The 17,601-nt window shown below is 44.1% G+C and overlaps 1 protein-coding gene across 1 annotated transcript; it reads left to right on the top strand.

Annotated features, from left to right (window-relative positions):
* Positions 1-1,256: 1,256 nt before the first annotated feature.
* On the top strand, positions 1,257-16,819 carry LOC114064954 (thyroglobulin-like; the record flags this gene model as incomplete). Its single annotated transcript, XM_027898462.1, has 9 exons — positions 1,257-1,323; positions 2,882-2,990; positions 3,816-3,913; positions 4,371-4,574; positions 4,918-5,077; positions 9,087-9,193; positions 10,303-10,446; positions 12,296-12,481; positions 15,755-16,819. Coding segments are annotated over exons 1-9 (2,140 nt in total), but the record flags the coding sequence as incomplete, so codon positions are not given.
* Between the last annotated feature and the right edge of the window lie 782 nt (positions 16,820-17,601).

The following is a 17,601-nucleotide window of genomic DNA, read 5'->3' as shown; positions in this document are numbered from 1 at the left end:
AATTTTCCTTCAGACTATTGACTTTCCGCAAGTCAAGAGTAGGTTGCTTGAAAGTAAATTCCAGATACAGTCCCACTCGTTTTTAAAAGCCTAGTCATGCTAAAGCAACCTTGTGCTGCTGTTTGAGATCATATTTACCAGGTACATCAAATCCCATGACATGGCAGTGGTCTGCAGCCTACACAGAAGGATGCTTGGGTCACTGTTAGCACAGTGTTGCCCTGTGGGAGAGTATCAGTAGATAGGGTTATTTCCAGACTGTCTAGTACCCATGAATCACAAACAAGAGTGCTGCTCTCACTTTTTCTTGAAATCAACCCAAGTTTGGCTTCAGACACGTGCTGTTACTATTTACCTAATTATTTTGGGCTTATTTGTCCAACCACCTTTGTACAAGTGAGGGTCAGTTCTCATAATTCCTGGTGCAACTAAATGCTGACTCATAAGAGGTGGACAATTAAGAAGTGATACTCTGGAACCAAGGAAATAATATTTCTGACATGTTTTAGGTTGAGGATCTTGCATACAATTAGTATTAAAAAGCTTGGCTTAACAAACTTTTTGGTCATACTGATGCTACAGCTGGAGAACAGCCCAAGAAGCAAAGCTGCTTCTGTCAGATTCTTGGCTGTGTTAAAGTGCAAATGGGAGTAAAAGCAAAAGTCTGAAGTGGTTGACTGACCCTCAGCTCACTTCAGTCAGTGGAGCTACATCCATCTCGTTTTTCACTTCATAAATAACCACATTATGAGTTGTATTTACTCCTAATGCTGCAGCCCTTGGAGGCCTAACTCTCACCTGTCCCTCAGCAGGCTCGGCTCTCTGAGAACACAAAAAGGTGCACTTCTAATAGGGGGAACAGAGCCTGTTTGTGCCCTAGTGCAGGTGAGAACCAGAGCTCTCCCTGGGGTCGTGTCAATATCCTCAATTTGGTTGTTGATGTAACTGAGTCCCCCACCACCACCTGCTGTGCCTGCTGCCACTTGTTCTCCTCTCCAGTGCCTGGGCTCAGTCGTGCTCCCTGGAGTGGGGATGAGAACTGGCTGAGGAGAACCACGAGGGCAGTTCCAGGTGAACGGGCCTCTTGCAGTTTTCTCAGAAGCATCGTGTGCGTCACTCACCCAATTTTATGCCCAGTCTACCAGCACATAAGTGAACCCATCCATGTGATGGTTGCTATAAAAAGGCAGGTGAAGGCCACACGGGGTGCACAGGGTGCCTCCCTGACAGAAGGGATGGAGCTCTCCCATCGCAAGATGGGATCCATCCCATTTTGCGCCCTTCTTTGCTGCTTTACTAGCATAGTCACAGCCAATATATTTGGTAAGTACACCTGTTCTTTTCCTCTGCCTGTGCCCAGTGGTGACTGTGCTCCTGTGATCTTCGTGCTGCTCTGTGTATTTTTCTGATAGCATATATAATTACCTTGAATCTTGCACGCTGCAAACTGAGCTAGTTATTGTGTGCTGTGCAAACTGAGTCTGGGCTCCTGGTTAAATACTAAACTACAAGGATCTTAAACGGTCAGGCTTATCTGAGTTAGCACACCTGGGTTTGGGTGGAAAAAAAAGTTTTCTCAAGGAACAGACTGGGCTAGAGAAAGAGCTTGAGTAAGAAAAGGTGGTGCTACAGGGATGTGAAGGTCCTAAGATTACTTGTTCTGCTTGTATGTGCCATCATCTAATGTAGGCTTGAACCTGAAGGTACTGGGTAGTCTGAGTTTGATAGTCCTGCACAGCCAGCAGTTTGAATCACTGAATTAGTCTTTTAACTCAAATGTCTTGGTGTACCCTCTCCAGCGCAGGGATCTCCGCGTCCCAGAGCAACAACAGAGTCATGTTTGAGGTGAAAATGGTGAGGTTTGCCTACATGTTGTGGTCTATGTATGAGATAAGCTGAAATGGTACAGTCTCATGAAAAGTTTCACGTGGTCTTAAGGAGAAACAGCAAAAACTCACAGAGACAGCTGTGGCTGCAGAAGTTCCCTGACCTGCAAATTAAATATTTGAAGGTGAAAAGCATTAAGAATACTTATAACATACTTGCACTGCTGTGTGTGGTCACACCCAGAACAAATACCAGCTCAAGTGAAACTTTGGTCTAAATCACTGTACCTGTGGGTTTATTTACAGTATTTTTATAAACAATTGAATTAAGAGCATGACACTAGTCAGATTTTGAGGATGGGGAAAGTGTCAAATCAACTAATCTGTTATGTAAAACAGAACTTACTGAATTTCATCATTCTCCTAAAACAGCAGCAAATGCAGCTTTGAATGCATTAAGAACTGAGGAGTTGACTGCTTCTTTGCTAGGTGGCTTCAGTAGGTTGATCAGGCCCCCCAGTGAAAATTGAGAGTGCTCCTAATATGAATTAGTTTGACACTACTGCTGGACTGTAATTCTTCTTAGATCGTTCATGAGATTAAGAAGAAATACCTCTCCTTTTGGTGAAATAATGAGTGACTTAGCTTCAATAAAGAATAATTACTCAGAAACTTTAATAGTGATATGTGTGGTTATGGCAAAGGGCTCCTTTGTGGTCACAGGCACAACTAAATCTATGTGCCCCAAGTACCAGAAAATTATAGCCATGTTAGTACAGAACAGATCTGAGATCAACTAATCATAGGCCTGGGAAAGGAGTTCATGAGCATCTCCACTATGTGCTCATCCTGCAGCTGGCAGTCCAGCAAGTTTTTTCAGTACCTCCCTCTCACTGTCCCACACAGAAATGCACACAAGAAGCACTGGGGAAACAACCAGTGATGATCCATGAACCTTGGATTGTTACCATGCAGGGCTGGCACTAACAGAGTTTTGGTAAGAACAGGTTTGTGGTGAAATCACTCTTATGTGTTTATCTTCTTGCTGCTTTCAGAGTATCAGACGGATTCCCAGCCATTGCGTCCATGCGAACTTCAGAGGGAAAAGGCTTTTTCAGCAGGGGAAGCCTACGTTCCTCAGTGCTCAGAGGATGGCCAGTTCAGGTAATTCATCCCTGCTGTTAATCTGCTGTTATATGATCTGACCTTTCATTACTAATGGAAGTTTGAGCCTATTTTGAAGAGCCTCTGTATAGGTGGACTGGAGGATGAAGTGACTTCACTGAGCCATGTTGCAGATCCAGCCTCTCCTAAATGAATTCTCTGTTGGAAATAATCTCTAAGGCTAGTCTTGGCAGCATTATTTGCATGTTAAATACTTGGTGCAGGTTGCTATGTAATGCAGCTGCTGTCATCCTACATGTGCTCACAGCCGAATGTGTGTGCCAGCAGGCACAGCTCAGCCGAGTTGACTGAGAAGTTACCCACCCTGCTGTAAGTGGCACGGTTGGGTTTCCTTCTAAAGGCCGTCAAGGAACAAAAAAGCACATGAAGGACAGTGATTTAGAGAGCAGTGTGTTGCTTGAAGGTGCAAGAAGACAGTAAGTTAAAGCTGAGGCTGAGTACAGATTGTAATGTTCTCTAATATTATCTTGTTACCTCTGCGGGCAACCTTGGCCATTCTGCATTTGACTTAGAAACTGTCTCAAAATGTATGGTGAATCTCAGATAATGAGGATCAGGATTCTGTTTGCTTCCTTAATGACTTCAAGTCACACATCTGCAATTCCTGAAGAATTCATAGAATTACTAGATTTAGGAGCTCCCATTGAGTAGAGTCACCAGAAACACAGCCCTTGTCGATTCCCTTATTAATGTCATTAAAATACTTGAAGTTGTTTGGCTTGCTTTGTGGTTTTGTTTATGTCTGGTACTGACTGAGGACTCTGTCACTCACAAAATAAAAAATATTACTTCTGATCTCCTTAGGACAGTCCAGTGCAGTAGGAATGGTCTCTCCTGTTGGTGTGTGGATGAGAATGGGATTGAGGTACCTGGCAGCAAACAGGATGGATATCCCATATCTTGTAAGTCACAAGTGTCTATTTCTGTTCAGATTGGATAAAGAACTGTTTAAATCTGCATCTGAACTGCTGAAATAAAAGGTAAGTTAGCCCTAGACTTTGATGGACTCTAGTTTGTTATAATTTGCTGGGACTTTCTAGTGGAAGTTCTGGAGTTTCTTCAGGGCTAGTTATGGAATCCTGATAGACCTGGATGTCTGTATTTATGAGGGTCAGAGTAAGGTGAATCATGAATGAAAGATTAATTTATTGTAAGGGCTTTTGAACTGCAGAGCTTCAGTCCCATCTTGGTAGGTTTCTCCGTTCCAATTTTCATAACCTCAAGTTCATCAACGTTCTCACAACACCTGGGTGGCAGACTCAGAACTTGTAGTTCCAAAAAAACTCAGATTTTGTCTCAATAGATGATTCAGTGCCCAAAAGAACCTTCCTCTAACAGTGCTGCTCTCTGGTGCTTCAGGCTTGTCCTTTTGCCAGCTGCAAAAGCAGAGGATCTTGGTGAGTCGATACATCAACAGCAGCAGCATCTCCTACATCCCTCAGTGCCTGGATTCAGGGGCTTTTGATGAGGTGCAGTGTGACATGGAGCTGGGGCAGTGCTGGTGTGTAGATCCAGAAGGAATGGAGATTTATGGCACCAGGCAAAGAGGAAAGCCAGCACGGTGTAAGTAATATTCAACAAAATGGTGGGGTTTGTAGGTTTGAAAGGCTTGGTGTGAATGAAAGGTGGTAGATCAGGAACCTGGGCACTGCAGTCTGCACTCATCCTATAGAACTGTCAATAGTTAACTGAGCCACTTAAAACCCTGTTTCATAGAATATCTCAACTTGGAAGGGACTTATGAGATAATTGAGTCCAATTCCCTGCTCTTCATAAAAACAAGATGATGCACCTCAGTGTCCATGCTCAATGTAATGAATGTAAACCCCTTCCAAACAGTGGGGCTGCTATTCAGCTGTTCATGGGAAGTCAAAACACCCCAAAGCATTACCTTTTTTCCTGTCAGGTCCAGGGAACTGTGAGATCCGAGACCGCCGCATTCTACACGGGTTTGGGGAGAAGAGCCCACCACAGTGCTCAGCAGATGGAGAGTTTCTGCCTGTCCAGTGCAAGTTTGTCAACACAACAGACATGATGTTTTTTGATCTCGTTCATGGTTACAACAGGTAAGAGCCCAGGCCTCTGAGTCAGGAAAGCAATCCTGCATACCTCTTCAAGGCACTTGAAGTGGCACAGTGTTACTGGGGTTTTTGTTTGGGTTTTTTTTTTTCCCCACATGAAACCCTTCTTCTGTGACTGCACATGGTGTTATTTTCTGTTAATGAATGGACCCACTAGAAAGTCTTTCTCTTCAGAATTAAATTTGCTGATTTTTTTTTAAAAAATTGTATTCCATCCCTGCAGTCCAATCTGTGCGTCTTCAACAGCATTGGATGCCACGTTGCAATCCGTGTTTGGAAAAGTAGACAGGGCTACTTCTCAGACAGACAACAGCAAATGAGATAAATACAGAAGGAGCAGAGGAATTCAGATATAAATGTGAAGTAGGAAAGACAATTCCATGTGGGAGATGAAAAGAGATGGACAGACAGACAAGAGGCAAGATGCAAAGATGAAGTTCCATGTGATGATGGGAAACTCTTGTCTATTTAGGCAGTGCCAAGGTTACTCACACAGGAGGACCAAGCAAGTGATGAATTGCTCTGCTGGTGTATGACTGGCTTTAGGAGGTTGGAGGGAGTTGGGGAAGGCTCCAAAATGCTGGATCAAATCCTCGTCTGTGGGAACAAGAAGCTGTCCTGTGGAGGAGCTGGGAGTTAATATGGAGATGGAGCTGAAATTAACATTGAGATGGAGAAACAAGGGAACGGCAATGGGAACTGGAGGGGGAGGACTTTGTTTTGGCACAGATGTACAGACTCTCCAGAGAAATCTTTTGGTCTCTTGTGAGGTGCATCTCAGCACATTTTCCTGCTGGAGGCCAGTGGAGTAAATGTAATGTCTAGTTCTGACTTGGCTCTGTAGCAGCAAAGCAATTTTATTGTAAATGTCAATTTTGCTATTTTGAGGGTTTTCTTTTTTTTAATTTTATCAAACCTGAAGGATTGGCCCAAATGCACAGTGCAAATTTGTTAGAGCTTCAGGAGAGGTTATTTTGGCAAGAGCAAAATAATCTGGTTGTTTTGTTTGTTGGCCTGTGGTGTGTGGAAATTCTAAAAGAGCACTTACAGAGGAGAAATCAGTGCTTTAAATTGGCATATTTTTTCCTCCCATTGGGAGGTTTGTCTGTAAAGACCTGTGATTGGACTTATTCTGTGTCTGTGTCATGTAATTAATCACAGCAGGATCATTTTATTCCCAGCTGTACACCTTTCTAATTATGGCATTGACTTAACCTATTACCATCATATCTGAGTGTTTCAGGTCATAAATATATTTATTTTCCCACTACTCCTGCTTGAAATGTCATTATCTGTCCCTTGGGGGTCAGAATACAGAGCTGAAGGGATGAATTCCATAGCAAAGAGCTGTAGCAGAACAGGGAATTTAAACCCATATTTTATGTTCATGTGGAACCAGTGGAGCAACTCAAAGACAAGGTTAACAATCTCACATTTATTTACTTTCCTGTATTTTTGAGTGCAAGCATTCTTGTTGAAACACATGGATGCACTATAAATTTATGCATAATTTAAATGTGGTCACCTTTGTGTTAGCCATTGTTTTGGATGGCTCTGATAGATGAGGAACCCTGTGTTATTGCTACTCTGAGTTATTGCTACTCATCTTAAGGGCTGTGGTTAAAAAGAATCTGAGAAAAGAAAAAATGTGTTTTAGGAAATGAGTTTTCCACATAAGGTGAGAAAAGTTCTGCCCTCTTGTTTGTACAGGCCCAATTTAGATAATATCTGTTTGTGCTTTATTTACCTGTACTCTCAACTTGGAACAAAAATAACCAGAATGACAGGATATGACTATAAAACTGCCCCAGATAAAAGTAGCATAATTGTGACTTCTTAGCTTTGAGAATGAAAGGAAGCACCGTGCAGAGTTTTTTCACTGAGTCCTGTTTCACTCAGCTGGACATCGAGGTGCTGAGGTGATGAACTCCAAGGATATAAGCAATGCAGAAGATCATATTCCCAGCTTGGCAGTGGCCAGTGCCTGATAATCCAGGGGAGGTGAAAGGCCTTGAAATACCCCAAGCACGTTTATGTTATACGTGTACATTAAAAACCACAGAAATATAGTATTTAGGTGCTTATACCTTAAATTACATTGTTTTAATGCTGACAGAAGTCCCTCTGTTCCATGAAGTACGAAATTTTGATTGCTTTTAGCATGCCAGTGGCAGCAACAGAGCAGGATTTGACAATCCAATGTGGGGGGAGTCAGTAGATTTTAATTTGAAGACATGGAAGGGTGCCAGAGCACAGCAGCACTGCATAGGGTAGTGCAAGTTCTGAGATGGGAGCACAACTGGGTAACACCAGGACAACCCTGAGGTCACCAGCCCTTCCTCTGACAGAGGCTGCTGTTGCTTTGTGCATTTCCAAACCTGTGCTTTGATGTCCTGAAGAAGGAGGAAGCAGTAACATCTTCAGCTCTCCTCACAGGAGGTGACAGAGCTCTCAGGAATCTGTGAAGAGAGGCTGAGAGAAGAGAAGACTCCAGGAAGACCTTATAACACCTTCCAGTATCTAAAGGGGGCTACAAGAGTTGTGGAGAGGGACTTTCAACAAATGCATGTAGTGACAGGACAAGGGGGAATGGCTTTGAACTGAAAGAGGGTAGGTTTGGATTTAGATATTGGGAAGAAATTCTCTCCTGTGAGTGTGGCACTGGAACAGATTGCCCAGAGAAGTTGTGGATGCCCCATCTCTGGAAGTGTTCAAGGTCAGGCTGGATGAGACCCTGAGCAACCAGGCCTAATGGAAGGTGTGCCCATGGCACAGGGGTTGGAAATAGATAGTCTTTAAGTTTCCTTTTAACCCAAAACATTTTATTATTCAGGCAGAGTCCTGGAGGTGGCAAAGGCCCCCTGCTCTACTCTGCTCTGCTCACTTGGCTTTGAGCCAGACAAGTATTTCATTGTTGTCCTCAGGCTTCATGTGCTAGAGCATCCCTGAGGCTGCTGGAGGGTGGCCCTGGAATTGAACCTGGTCACAGTGCAGTTCCACAGGGTGGCTGTAAACTGCTTTTCCCCAGTTAATCAGGGCCCAATCTACTGCTGAGTGTCCTTCCTTGGTAAAAACTTAGTTTTTGTGATTCCCTAAATGTCTTGAGCAGAAAATTTCACTTCCCTGTTGCTAGCTTGTCCCAAATAAGCCCTATGCAGCTGGGGCACCACACCTTTATCGTATTTCAGGGTAAGGGGATGTGTCCGAAAAATAATATGATTGTTTTGGAACCTGGCACTTTGAAGCTAGAGAAACTTATCTTTTGCTTGGAGAAACCCTAGGATGTCGGTTAAGATCACATTTACTGTGTTTTTTCCAACTCTGACCCTACTGAATTTCCTTCTTAAATCATTGCTTTGCTGGAATCTGGCTGTTGTCACTCCTAGAATATTACAGTGGAAAATAGTATCTCTTTGATCTCCAGAAGTAAAAGGCAGCCTTAATTGTAGCATATTAAAAACCCTTCCTCCTTCCCCTTAATCTGTTGAGCCGTGCCCTGAAAATGAAACATATTAGTGAGGTTTCTATCAGCTCTTGTACTTAATTTAGTGCAGAAAGCACACGTAGCATGTAGGGAAAGGGAAACATGTTTGTTTAGGCCTTCTGCCATCCTGTGCAGATCTGTGGAAGGAGCTAATATATGGGTGCTGTAATAACATTAAGCTGACGCCCATCTATTTTGCACTCTTTGACAGGCTTTCAAAGTTGAGAGTCGAATTAAAAATGAGTGTTAGATGCTGGATAGCTGTTTAGGAAGGGTCAGAAATCTGTCTGAAGGGAGATTGTCCTGTATAACTTTAAAAAATGGCATTTAGGAGACTTGCTGTCCTGCTGGAACACCAATCTGGATCATGTCAGAGCCTGGTTGCCAAAAGGAGACTGAAGGGTTTTGTAGTGACCTGGTTGTACAAATTCAGGAAGGAAATAGATGATGCTTAGTTGTTTTTAATGGCCCTCCCTGGGCTCTTCACAGGAGGCTTTTTTTTGCTTCCAGGCTCCCGAGGGCTTTCCAGGCATTCAGCTCCTTGAGGGAGAAGTTCCCGGAGATCTCTGGGTACTGTCACTGTGTGGACAGCCTGGGGAGGGAGTTGGCAGACACTGGTAAGTGACTACCAGCATCTAATCCTTTAATTTGGGTGGTGTTGAATTCCCAAGGGAAAGGAAGAAAAACAAGTATCAATCTTCAGGTTCATTTGAAACTTCAATTTCATTCTTACGAGGGATAAGACCACTGTGACCTGTGTTGTGACCATGGGAAAGGCTGGAGCTCACTGATGAAATCCCCCCCTTTGGAGCACCACTTCAGTCAGTATCAAGTGGAGTTGTTTCCCGGGAGCTGACTCTGTCCTTTTTGGGATGGTGGAATAGGATTTCTGAATGTCCATCCTCTGTCCAACTAGAAAGCTGCCTCATATTCAATATATCCAAATACAGGGGAATATTAAGGGCCTGGAGAATGAACTCTTTCTTCTTACTCAGGTAGAACCATGGAAGGGTTTGGGTCGGAAGAGACCTTTAAAGAACATCTAATCCAACCCCCTTAACCATTAGAAAGGGCATCAGGTGGTTCTTCCGCTTCTCTCAGAGCCTCAGGATAACTTTTAGACATCTTAGTAGTTGATGGGACACTTCAGAAGAAAGAATGTTTTATTTTCAAGAAGGAGGAATTAGAAGGTTCAGAACTTCCTTAGATACTATAGGTGTTTTTGTTTTATTTTTTTTTAAGGGGGAAAAATGCAAAGCGCAATAGTTTAAAATTTAGATGAGAGACCAGAACTTTAACTTTTAATTCCCAGCAGGTATAGAAGTTCTCAAAAGATTTGTGCACTCAGGAAACCTACTGAACATCTTGGTTTTTAGTATGCAACCAAAACGACTGGGAATTGGTTTTGGTAACATCAGTTTCCGTAATTCCATCCTTGTCTTTGCTGCAGACTGAGCCTAACAAAACCACAGCAAACAGCCAGTTACAAGACGCTTCTCCTCCTTGTTTTAATAGATGTCAGGGCATACAGGTGGTGCCTGGGCACTCGGCACTGGGTACGTGGTGTGGTGCATTAAGGTTATACAGTATAACTTCACATCTGGCCTGTTTAGAGCACCGGATTTCTTTTTCTTTATAGTCTCCCAGTTCTGCTACTCTGGTGGTATAAACCAGGTGACTTCTTGTCTTAAAACCAGGCTCTGTGCTAAAAGTCTGTCTTTCCCAGGCTTGGAGCTGCTGCTTGATGAGGTTTACGACACAGTTTTCTCTGGGGCAGAGCCTGCCCGCAGGTTCTCAGAGACCAGCGTCTATCGGATCCTCCGGAGGCGGTTCCTGGCCGTGCAGCTGGCCACCTCTGGCAAGTTCAGGTGTAAGTAGCACCCAGGTGATGTAAAAAAAGGTGACAGTTTTAGAGCTTATATGTGACAGCTGCCATTGTGGAGAGTTGTCCCAGGATTTTCTTGCTCTAAAGGCTTATAACATCACAATTTCAGTGCAAGAAGCAAGGACTCTGAATTACAGCTGGCTTTTATCCTCTGCACTTACCTTCTTACCTTGAAAAGTAAGGTAAGACAGGTAAGAAGTAACTAAGCCGCTTACTCTGCACTTACATTCTTACCAGCTGATTGGAGATGTCCTCTGATCATTGCTCTCCTGTGCACTTGAAGTTCACATCAGTTGAACTGATGTGAACAGTTCATCCCATGAACCCTCTGTATCTCTTGCACTGAGATTATGGAGATGGATATGATGATTTATTAAATTAGAAGCCTGAGAAAATGCTCCCTAATTTATGCTGGTACACTCAGAAACAGGAAGGATCTTACACTGGCCACAACACACATTCCTTCCCAGGAGGCCACACAAGAGTTCGTAGTGCCTTAGCCAGCAAGGCTGAACTTTTGGATCTGCCCTTGGGCCCATTCCTTCCCTGGTCAGAGCAGGCACATGGGGAGAGTTTCTCTGCCTACAGGCAGTGAGCTCTGCGGGACAGGAGGTCAGGTACCTCCTCTTTACTGCATCAAAGCCCAAGAAAACTGCATTGGCCGAGGAAAGTTTGAAACCCCTGCATGATACTTCATCCTCCCAATAAAACTCCTCTGACATTGCTGTCTGACCCTCACTAAGGAGTTGCATCACCAGAAATACTAAGCAGATACTAATGTCAGTCTTCTGGCCACGTACTCAGACATTTTTCTGGTTTTGGGACAAGCTGATGATTCTGGGGAGTCTGGAAAGCATCTTCCTCCTCCCACTGCAGTCATTTTGGCTTAGCTCTGGCTGTAGCTGGGGCTGCAGCAGCTGTCAGAACAGATGAAGCTGTAACAGCCACAAGATGGAGATGTGACCCTGTTCATCAGCCACCGAGGGGGTGCTCTGGTGACTTACCCAGCTCTTACACACCACCTGAAGCCTCTTGCATTAGGAAAGTTGTCAGACTCCTTGATGAGCAGGTTGTTCTGATATGATGCTCTCACTGCCTCAGACTGGTAGCTGAGTGTAGCTGGAAAGCTCTTGAAGGTGAGAAATGTTTAGGCTGTAGAATTTCAGTATTATGTAAACAAGCAAAATTTCTGTTGGAAGATGAAAGTCCTGTGTTGGAGAGATCATACTGCAGAAAATTTGCTTTATGAATTTTTTGGTGCCTCTGCCATTAAGGCCTGTTTGGCAGTAATAGAGTCTTTATCTTTCCTGCAGAGGGAAATAAAGGGATGGGATGGTCCCAACCCAATTCTCGAGGGTCAGGTGCAGATTTGTTTTCAGGAGCAATGCCTCATTCTCTTCAGAAACAAAATCAGAACAAAATCAGTGCCCCAGGCTGTGCATGTGTCTCTGTTGACCAACTTTGCTTTTGCATTAAGGGCCAGAGCTGCCCCAGCCTCCAGCACAGCTCCCTGGGAGAGATGCTGCTGCTCTGCCTGCCTGCAACTGTGGCTGAAAAATGTGTTGAGGCTTTATCTTCTGATTAAGTTTTCAAAAATTTATACCTGCAGTAGAAAACCCCTGGGGCAAATTCCCCGGGGGGCAAAAGAGGATGGAGAAGTTGCATTTCTAGCCGGTACTTGGGATATCACTGAAAACAATCAAGAAATTGAACGTTTTTGTGTTTGTTGTTTTTTTTTTTTTTCCCCTCCCAAATAGGCAAACAATGGGATCATGCAGAGATGGCTCTGAAACTGTAAGCCATCCCTCCTTAGCACTCACTGGTTTCCTTGCAGGCCCCTCGAGGTGCGAGGCTGAGCGTTTCACTGCCCTGCGCTACCAGCACCCCTTCGTGCCGTCCTGCGCCGCCGACGGGGGCTACGAACCACTGCAGTGCCAGCAGGGGGGACAGTGCTGGTGTGTGGACACCAAGGGCCAAGAGGTCCCAGGCACAAAGAGGCGAGGACAACCCCCAGCCTGTGGTAGGTGTGAGTTGGGAAAAGGAGAAATGAGCCCATCTCTTGGCGTCCTTGGGAAGAAACCCAAAGGACCGACTCCTTTCTCGGCTCTGATGCGTTTGGTGTTCAAAAACTGAGATCCTGAAACCTCCCGGGGGTGAAGAGTCACATTCTAATAAACTGTTAAATATCATATTTCTTTTATTTTCCCTTCTCTTTAGCCTTTTATTTTTGCATTCAGCAAGGCTTTTCTTTGCAGCCCTGATATCTGTCTCTTGACTCCAGGAGCTGGGACCTCAAGTTAGAATATCTGGGATAAAATGAAGAAGCCAATGGTAGTGGTTTTGGGTTTTACCTCTTTCCCTTAGTGAAATGCTGTGGAATTTCTAAGTCACCTCCCACCCTGAGCATTTTTTTCCCCATCTCTGTCACTGCATATTTTGCCATGAAAACTGCCAAATCCAGTAAAAAATACACCCAACAAACAATTCAGAAAAGGTGTATGGGTTTGGGCTTCGAGAGATTCCACAGAGAATACACTGTCAAATCAGTGCCCCAAATGGAAATGACAGCAAAAATGTCCAAAGGCTGGAGGGGAGGAGGAAAGATAAAACCCTTCACTCTGAAGTGCACTACCTAAATATTCAGGATTGTGCTGGAGGTCTGGGGCACGGAGTCTTAATGCGAGGGCTGCCTTTGGGGAAAGTAAATTGCTCTGTCTGTGAGACACAGCCTTACCATGCAGCTAGAGAAGGAGGAATCTGCCCTGGGTGTCACAGATCCAAGTGCTCAGAGTGCTCTGGGCACAGACAGGCTTACTGTGAAATGAAAATGTTAGCCTGCCTCCGAGGCTGATCACCAAGGATATTGCAAGGGAACCTCTGAGGGGCCTCGCCATATGTTGGGACTGCTTGTTTTTCTCTTTGAATGTGCTTTGCTGAGCCCTCCTGATGATTTCTGTGGGAAGGAAGGGGAGGGGGGGACAATGACTTGAGGCTGCTTGCAGCTTTTTTTGGCAGACTCAGGAAATTTCAGCAGGGAAAAATTTCTGCAGAGGTTTCGCAGATTAACTCCTGAGAAGGTATTTCATGAGGATATAGCTGCAGTCTGTTTCAGACACCTACATGCCATGTGTGTGTCTCCAGTTCTGCTCTGATTTATTTCATATTCAAAGAGCATGTGGATGTGGAACTTAGAGACATGGTTTAGTTGTGGACCTGTGGGTTAGTGGTTGGTTTCAATAATCTTACAGGTCTTTTCCATCCTTAATAATTCTATGATTCTTTAGTGTCTTTGGCTCTCACACTCAGTACTGTGAACACTGGAGGAGCCAGAGCTGTAGGTGTGGGCAGCATGTGGGGTACTCACTTCACCCAGGGCACCAGGCAGTCCTGATAAGGAACATGCTGTTTTTTTAGACCTTTTACAGTAGATTCACCCCAGCAGTGTTTTTGTGTTTATTCTGTCTCCCTCTGCTTTGATTTGATTCAATAGTAGGTAGGAGGGGAGAGTGTTTATGAACCATAATCCCACATTTGTTTCACATTACTGTTCTTGTGGAACTGTGGCTTGCACTAACTTACTGGTCCTTGGAGAAATGTTCTCCATCCCTCTAACCACGAGCCAACACTGAAAACAGGAGGGGCCCATCCTACAGAAAATGTGTTTACAAAGAATCTGCTGGGAGGGACCCTGAGCCCCTGTCAGGAGCTGTGGAGCAGGACATGGTGCAAAAGGAGGAGTTAGAAAGATGTCAGTCCCAGAACATCAGATTACTTGCTTATCTATTTTATCAGCTCTTTACATTTCCGTCTTTTATGCTTACTGTTAACAGGGCTTATGACTGCTTTATCAAATTGTCTGGTCATGGAATCAATGGAGATGAAGTGGGGAGCCCAAGGGAGGCTGTACTGGAGCAGACTAAAGATGTCTTGTCCCCTACAGGGACAGCAGTGGTGCTCAGGGAGAAAGTGTGAGAAACATGGAAAATGCATATAGCTTCTATATATCCTTCTACAGGCAGGGGAGGCCCAAACTGGAGGCTGAGCCCAGATCACTGTGCTCAGCCCTCCTGTATGGAGTTATCTTCCAGGGATTTGCCTAAGTGCCCTTTAACCTTTTATCCTTCCTAGCACTCTCTGGCAATAAATTTAATGATCATAATTACATCCTCCACTTCTGGACTTCTCTGTACTGCAAGAAATACTGAATAGTAATTGTCTACTGTGAATGATGTGGAGAATCCTGTTTTTAAAAAACATTTATCATATTTTTTTTTGTCCGAGCTGAATGGTTTCTCCTAATGGAAAAGCTGTCCTGTCCTTAAAATATTTTTGCCTCCCTTCTCTATAGTTCTGCTACTTTTGCATCCCTTCTCTATAATTCTGCTACTTTTCAAGGAAAGGTGTGCACAGGTCAAGATGCTGCATGTGTTCCAGAGATTGGGTCAGTGCTATAACCATCCTGTTTGTCTTTATATTTACCAAGTCTTTCCTTTTTTGATGACTTTCTAGCCTTTAGCTTAGTCCTTCTTCAGTGATGTGTTGCATCCTAACTTGGAGCCGTTGCTGCCAGTGTATGAATCTACAGATGGGGCTGGATGTAGCTATACCTGTGACAGAGCTGAGCTCAGGATATGGGTCTCCAGGGCCACTGTTGGTACCCTCAATACCCTGATATTTGACTACTTTTGTTGAAATCCTGTATTTTTTTCCCTTAGAGCCTGTTTGTGAATGCGATGGTCCTTATCACTCTATTACTGCTTATTTTAACAATTTGTTTTCAAACCTCTTGTAATGAACACCTCACTATGAAACTGAAGATCTAGTTAGGAAACCTCCATAAATTCCTCCTTAGGGGGCACTGGGTCAAAAAAACTTTCTGTTCTTCTGCAGAAAGTTCCTCTTTCTTAGGTTCCCTTACTGCACCTGGATCATCAGAGGTTTCCATTAGCAGTAGGCATCCTAACAGGGGGTTACAGTATTTGGAAAAGACTTTGTTCTTTCAGCCACAGAAATGGGAATGAGGGTTTAAATTGGGAAGCAGTAGAACCCACAGAGCAGAGAACTTGGACGTGGGGAAGGAATGTTTCCTTTCATTTTGTATCTTGATTGGAGGATTTTATTTACATAGCATATGCAATAACAGTTCAAATTTCCATATCAATGTGCATGATGCATAGTTGAGAAACAGGTTAATGTACACGTCTGGGTTGTTTCTGCCCCAGCTGCTTGAAATAAAGTGGTAAGTGTGGGAGATTCCAAATTTTGCATATTTTTTTCTTAAATCTTTCTCTAGGTGAAGGACAAGGGTGCATCTCTGAGAGGCGACGGGCCTTGACGAGGCTCTTTTACGGCCCTGCTGGGTACTTCAGTCAGTCCAGTTTGTTCTCCACCCCAGATAAGCAGACGGAAAAAACAGCTGGCTTTTCAAGACCCTGCCCTCCTTCCTTCAAGGAGCTGTTTCTGGACTCTGGATTGTCATCCCCAGTTGCACAAAGCCCATTTGTCAGCCAGACTTCTGGATTAGAAACTACCCTTAGTGAAGCCATCACAGGGATGTTCCCATCGAGGGAGCTGGCTCGAGTGGCACTGCAATTTACTGCCAATCCAAAGCGTTTCCAAGAAAATCTCTTTGGAGGAAGGTTCTTGAAGAATTTGATCCAGTTTAACTTCACAGGGGCACTTGGCACTAGTGGGAAATACAGCATTGGCCAGTTTTTCCAACAGGAGGATGCGTCTGAGAGGAATAACAGCCAAAGCCCTCTGGAATCAGCAGAAGCATTTTCACTGGAGGTGTCAAAGGGGAGCTCCATTTTGAGTAAACCTCTTGTAGGCAGCTTTGGCCGCATAGTAACTCTACAGGACAATCAGAACATGGTGAAATTCCTTTCCTCTGTTCTGGAACTACCAGAGTTCTTTACTTTTCTTCAACAAGTGATTTCTGTTCCCAAAGACATTGCTGAAGATTTAGGTGAAGTGGTGAAACTAGCATTGGGATCAGGAGACTGTGGTGAGGAGCCAAGGGATCTGTTTGTTCCAACGTGCACCAAGGAGGGGAGGTATGAAGAAGTTCAGTGCTATGCAGGAGAGTGCTGGTGCTTGGACACTTCAGGTAAGGAAATTCCAGGCTCAAGACTTCAAGGCAAACGTCCAAGGTGTCCCACTGATTGTGAGAAGCAAAGGAGAAACCTGCAAAGCCTGAAGCAAAGTCTGCCTGCGGGATCAGACCTTTTTATTCCCTCTTGTACCGAGGATGGAGACTTTCTGCCACTCCAGTGTTATGGAACAAATTGCTTCTGTGTTGATTTGAATGGCAACACTGTTCCAGGAATAAAGGGAAAAGCTGGAAAGCCAATGCAGTGTAAGTCTTAGGGGCTGGGAATTTAAAGTTGCTTTCTTTTGTGTTGCAATTTCAAGATTCTTTCTTCATATCTGGTTATATCTGGTAATATATGGATGATGAATACAAATGATGCTGTCTCCTAACAGGAAAACAAGTCAGCTTTGCAGTGGCAAGGTAGTAGTGGGAAATACAGTGTTGTTCAAACAAAAGAGAGGGATTCAGTGGCTGATAGATTTATCTTAAGGGCCATGCAGTCAAGCCAGAGAAGTGAGTTGCAAATGACTGCTCAGACATCAATTTGACAACTCGCTTATAGACTGTGAATTGCCTCTTCTTGCCCTTCTATTAATGGAATACAGAGGAAGAAGGAAGCACATGGGCTGGGGATACTTGTCTTCTAAGTTTCTGTGAACTGAAAATCGCACATCAATAGGTATAACAGACCAAAAGAAGAGCCTGTTTCTCCTTTTGGGAGGAATAGCAGAGATTCCAGAGAATAGTATGTAGTGAGGGAGCTCCTTTGAATCACAGTTTGCAGAAGTAGTAGGGAGTTTATCACAATGATCTGAATTGGGATGAGATTTATATCTAGCAACCCATCTGTGCAACCAGAAATAAACAGGTTCAAAATTCTCTGGTGCTCAAAAGAAGATATCTCCTGTGGGTTGCTGGGTTTGTAGGGCTGCTTGGTGGCCAAATGAAATTTGGCTCTGGAGGTGGCAGAAAAGGCTTCCAAATCTAACTCACTTTGGTTTTCTGAGGGATGGTATTTTTATATTCAGCAGCAATGTTCAGTAGAG

Source organism: Empidonax traillii, unplaced genomic scaffold (genome assembly GCF_003031625.1).
Source record: "Empidonax traillii isolate 1590-97213 ecotype Southwest subspecies unplaced genomic scaffold, ASM303162v1 scaffold598:size422692, whole genome shotgun sequence".
In the NCBI taxonomy this organism is placed as follows: Eukaryota; Metazoa; Chordata; class Aves; order Passeriformes; family Tyrannidae; genus Empidonax; species Empidonax traillii.
The sequence above is the reverse complement of the archived record's forward strand: the minus strand, read 5'-3'. Positions and strand labels throughout refer to the sequence as shown.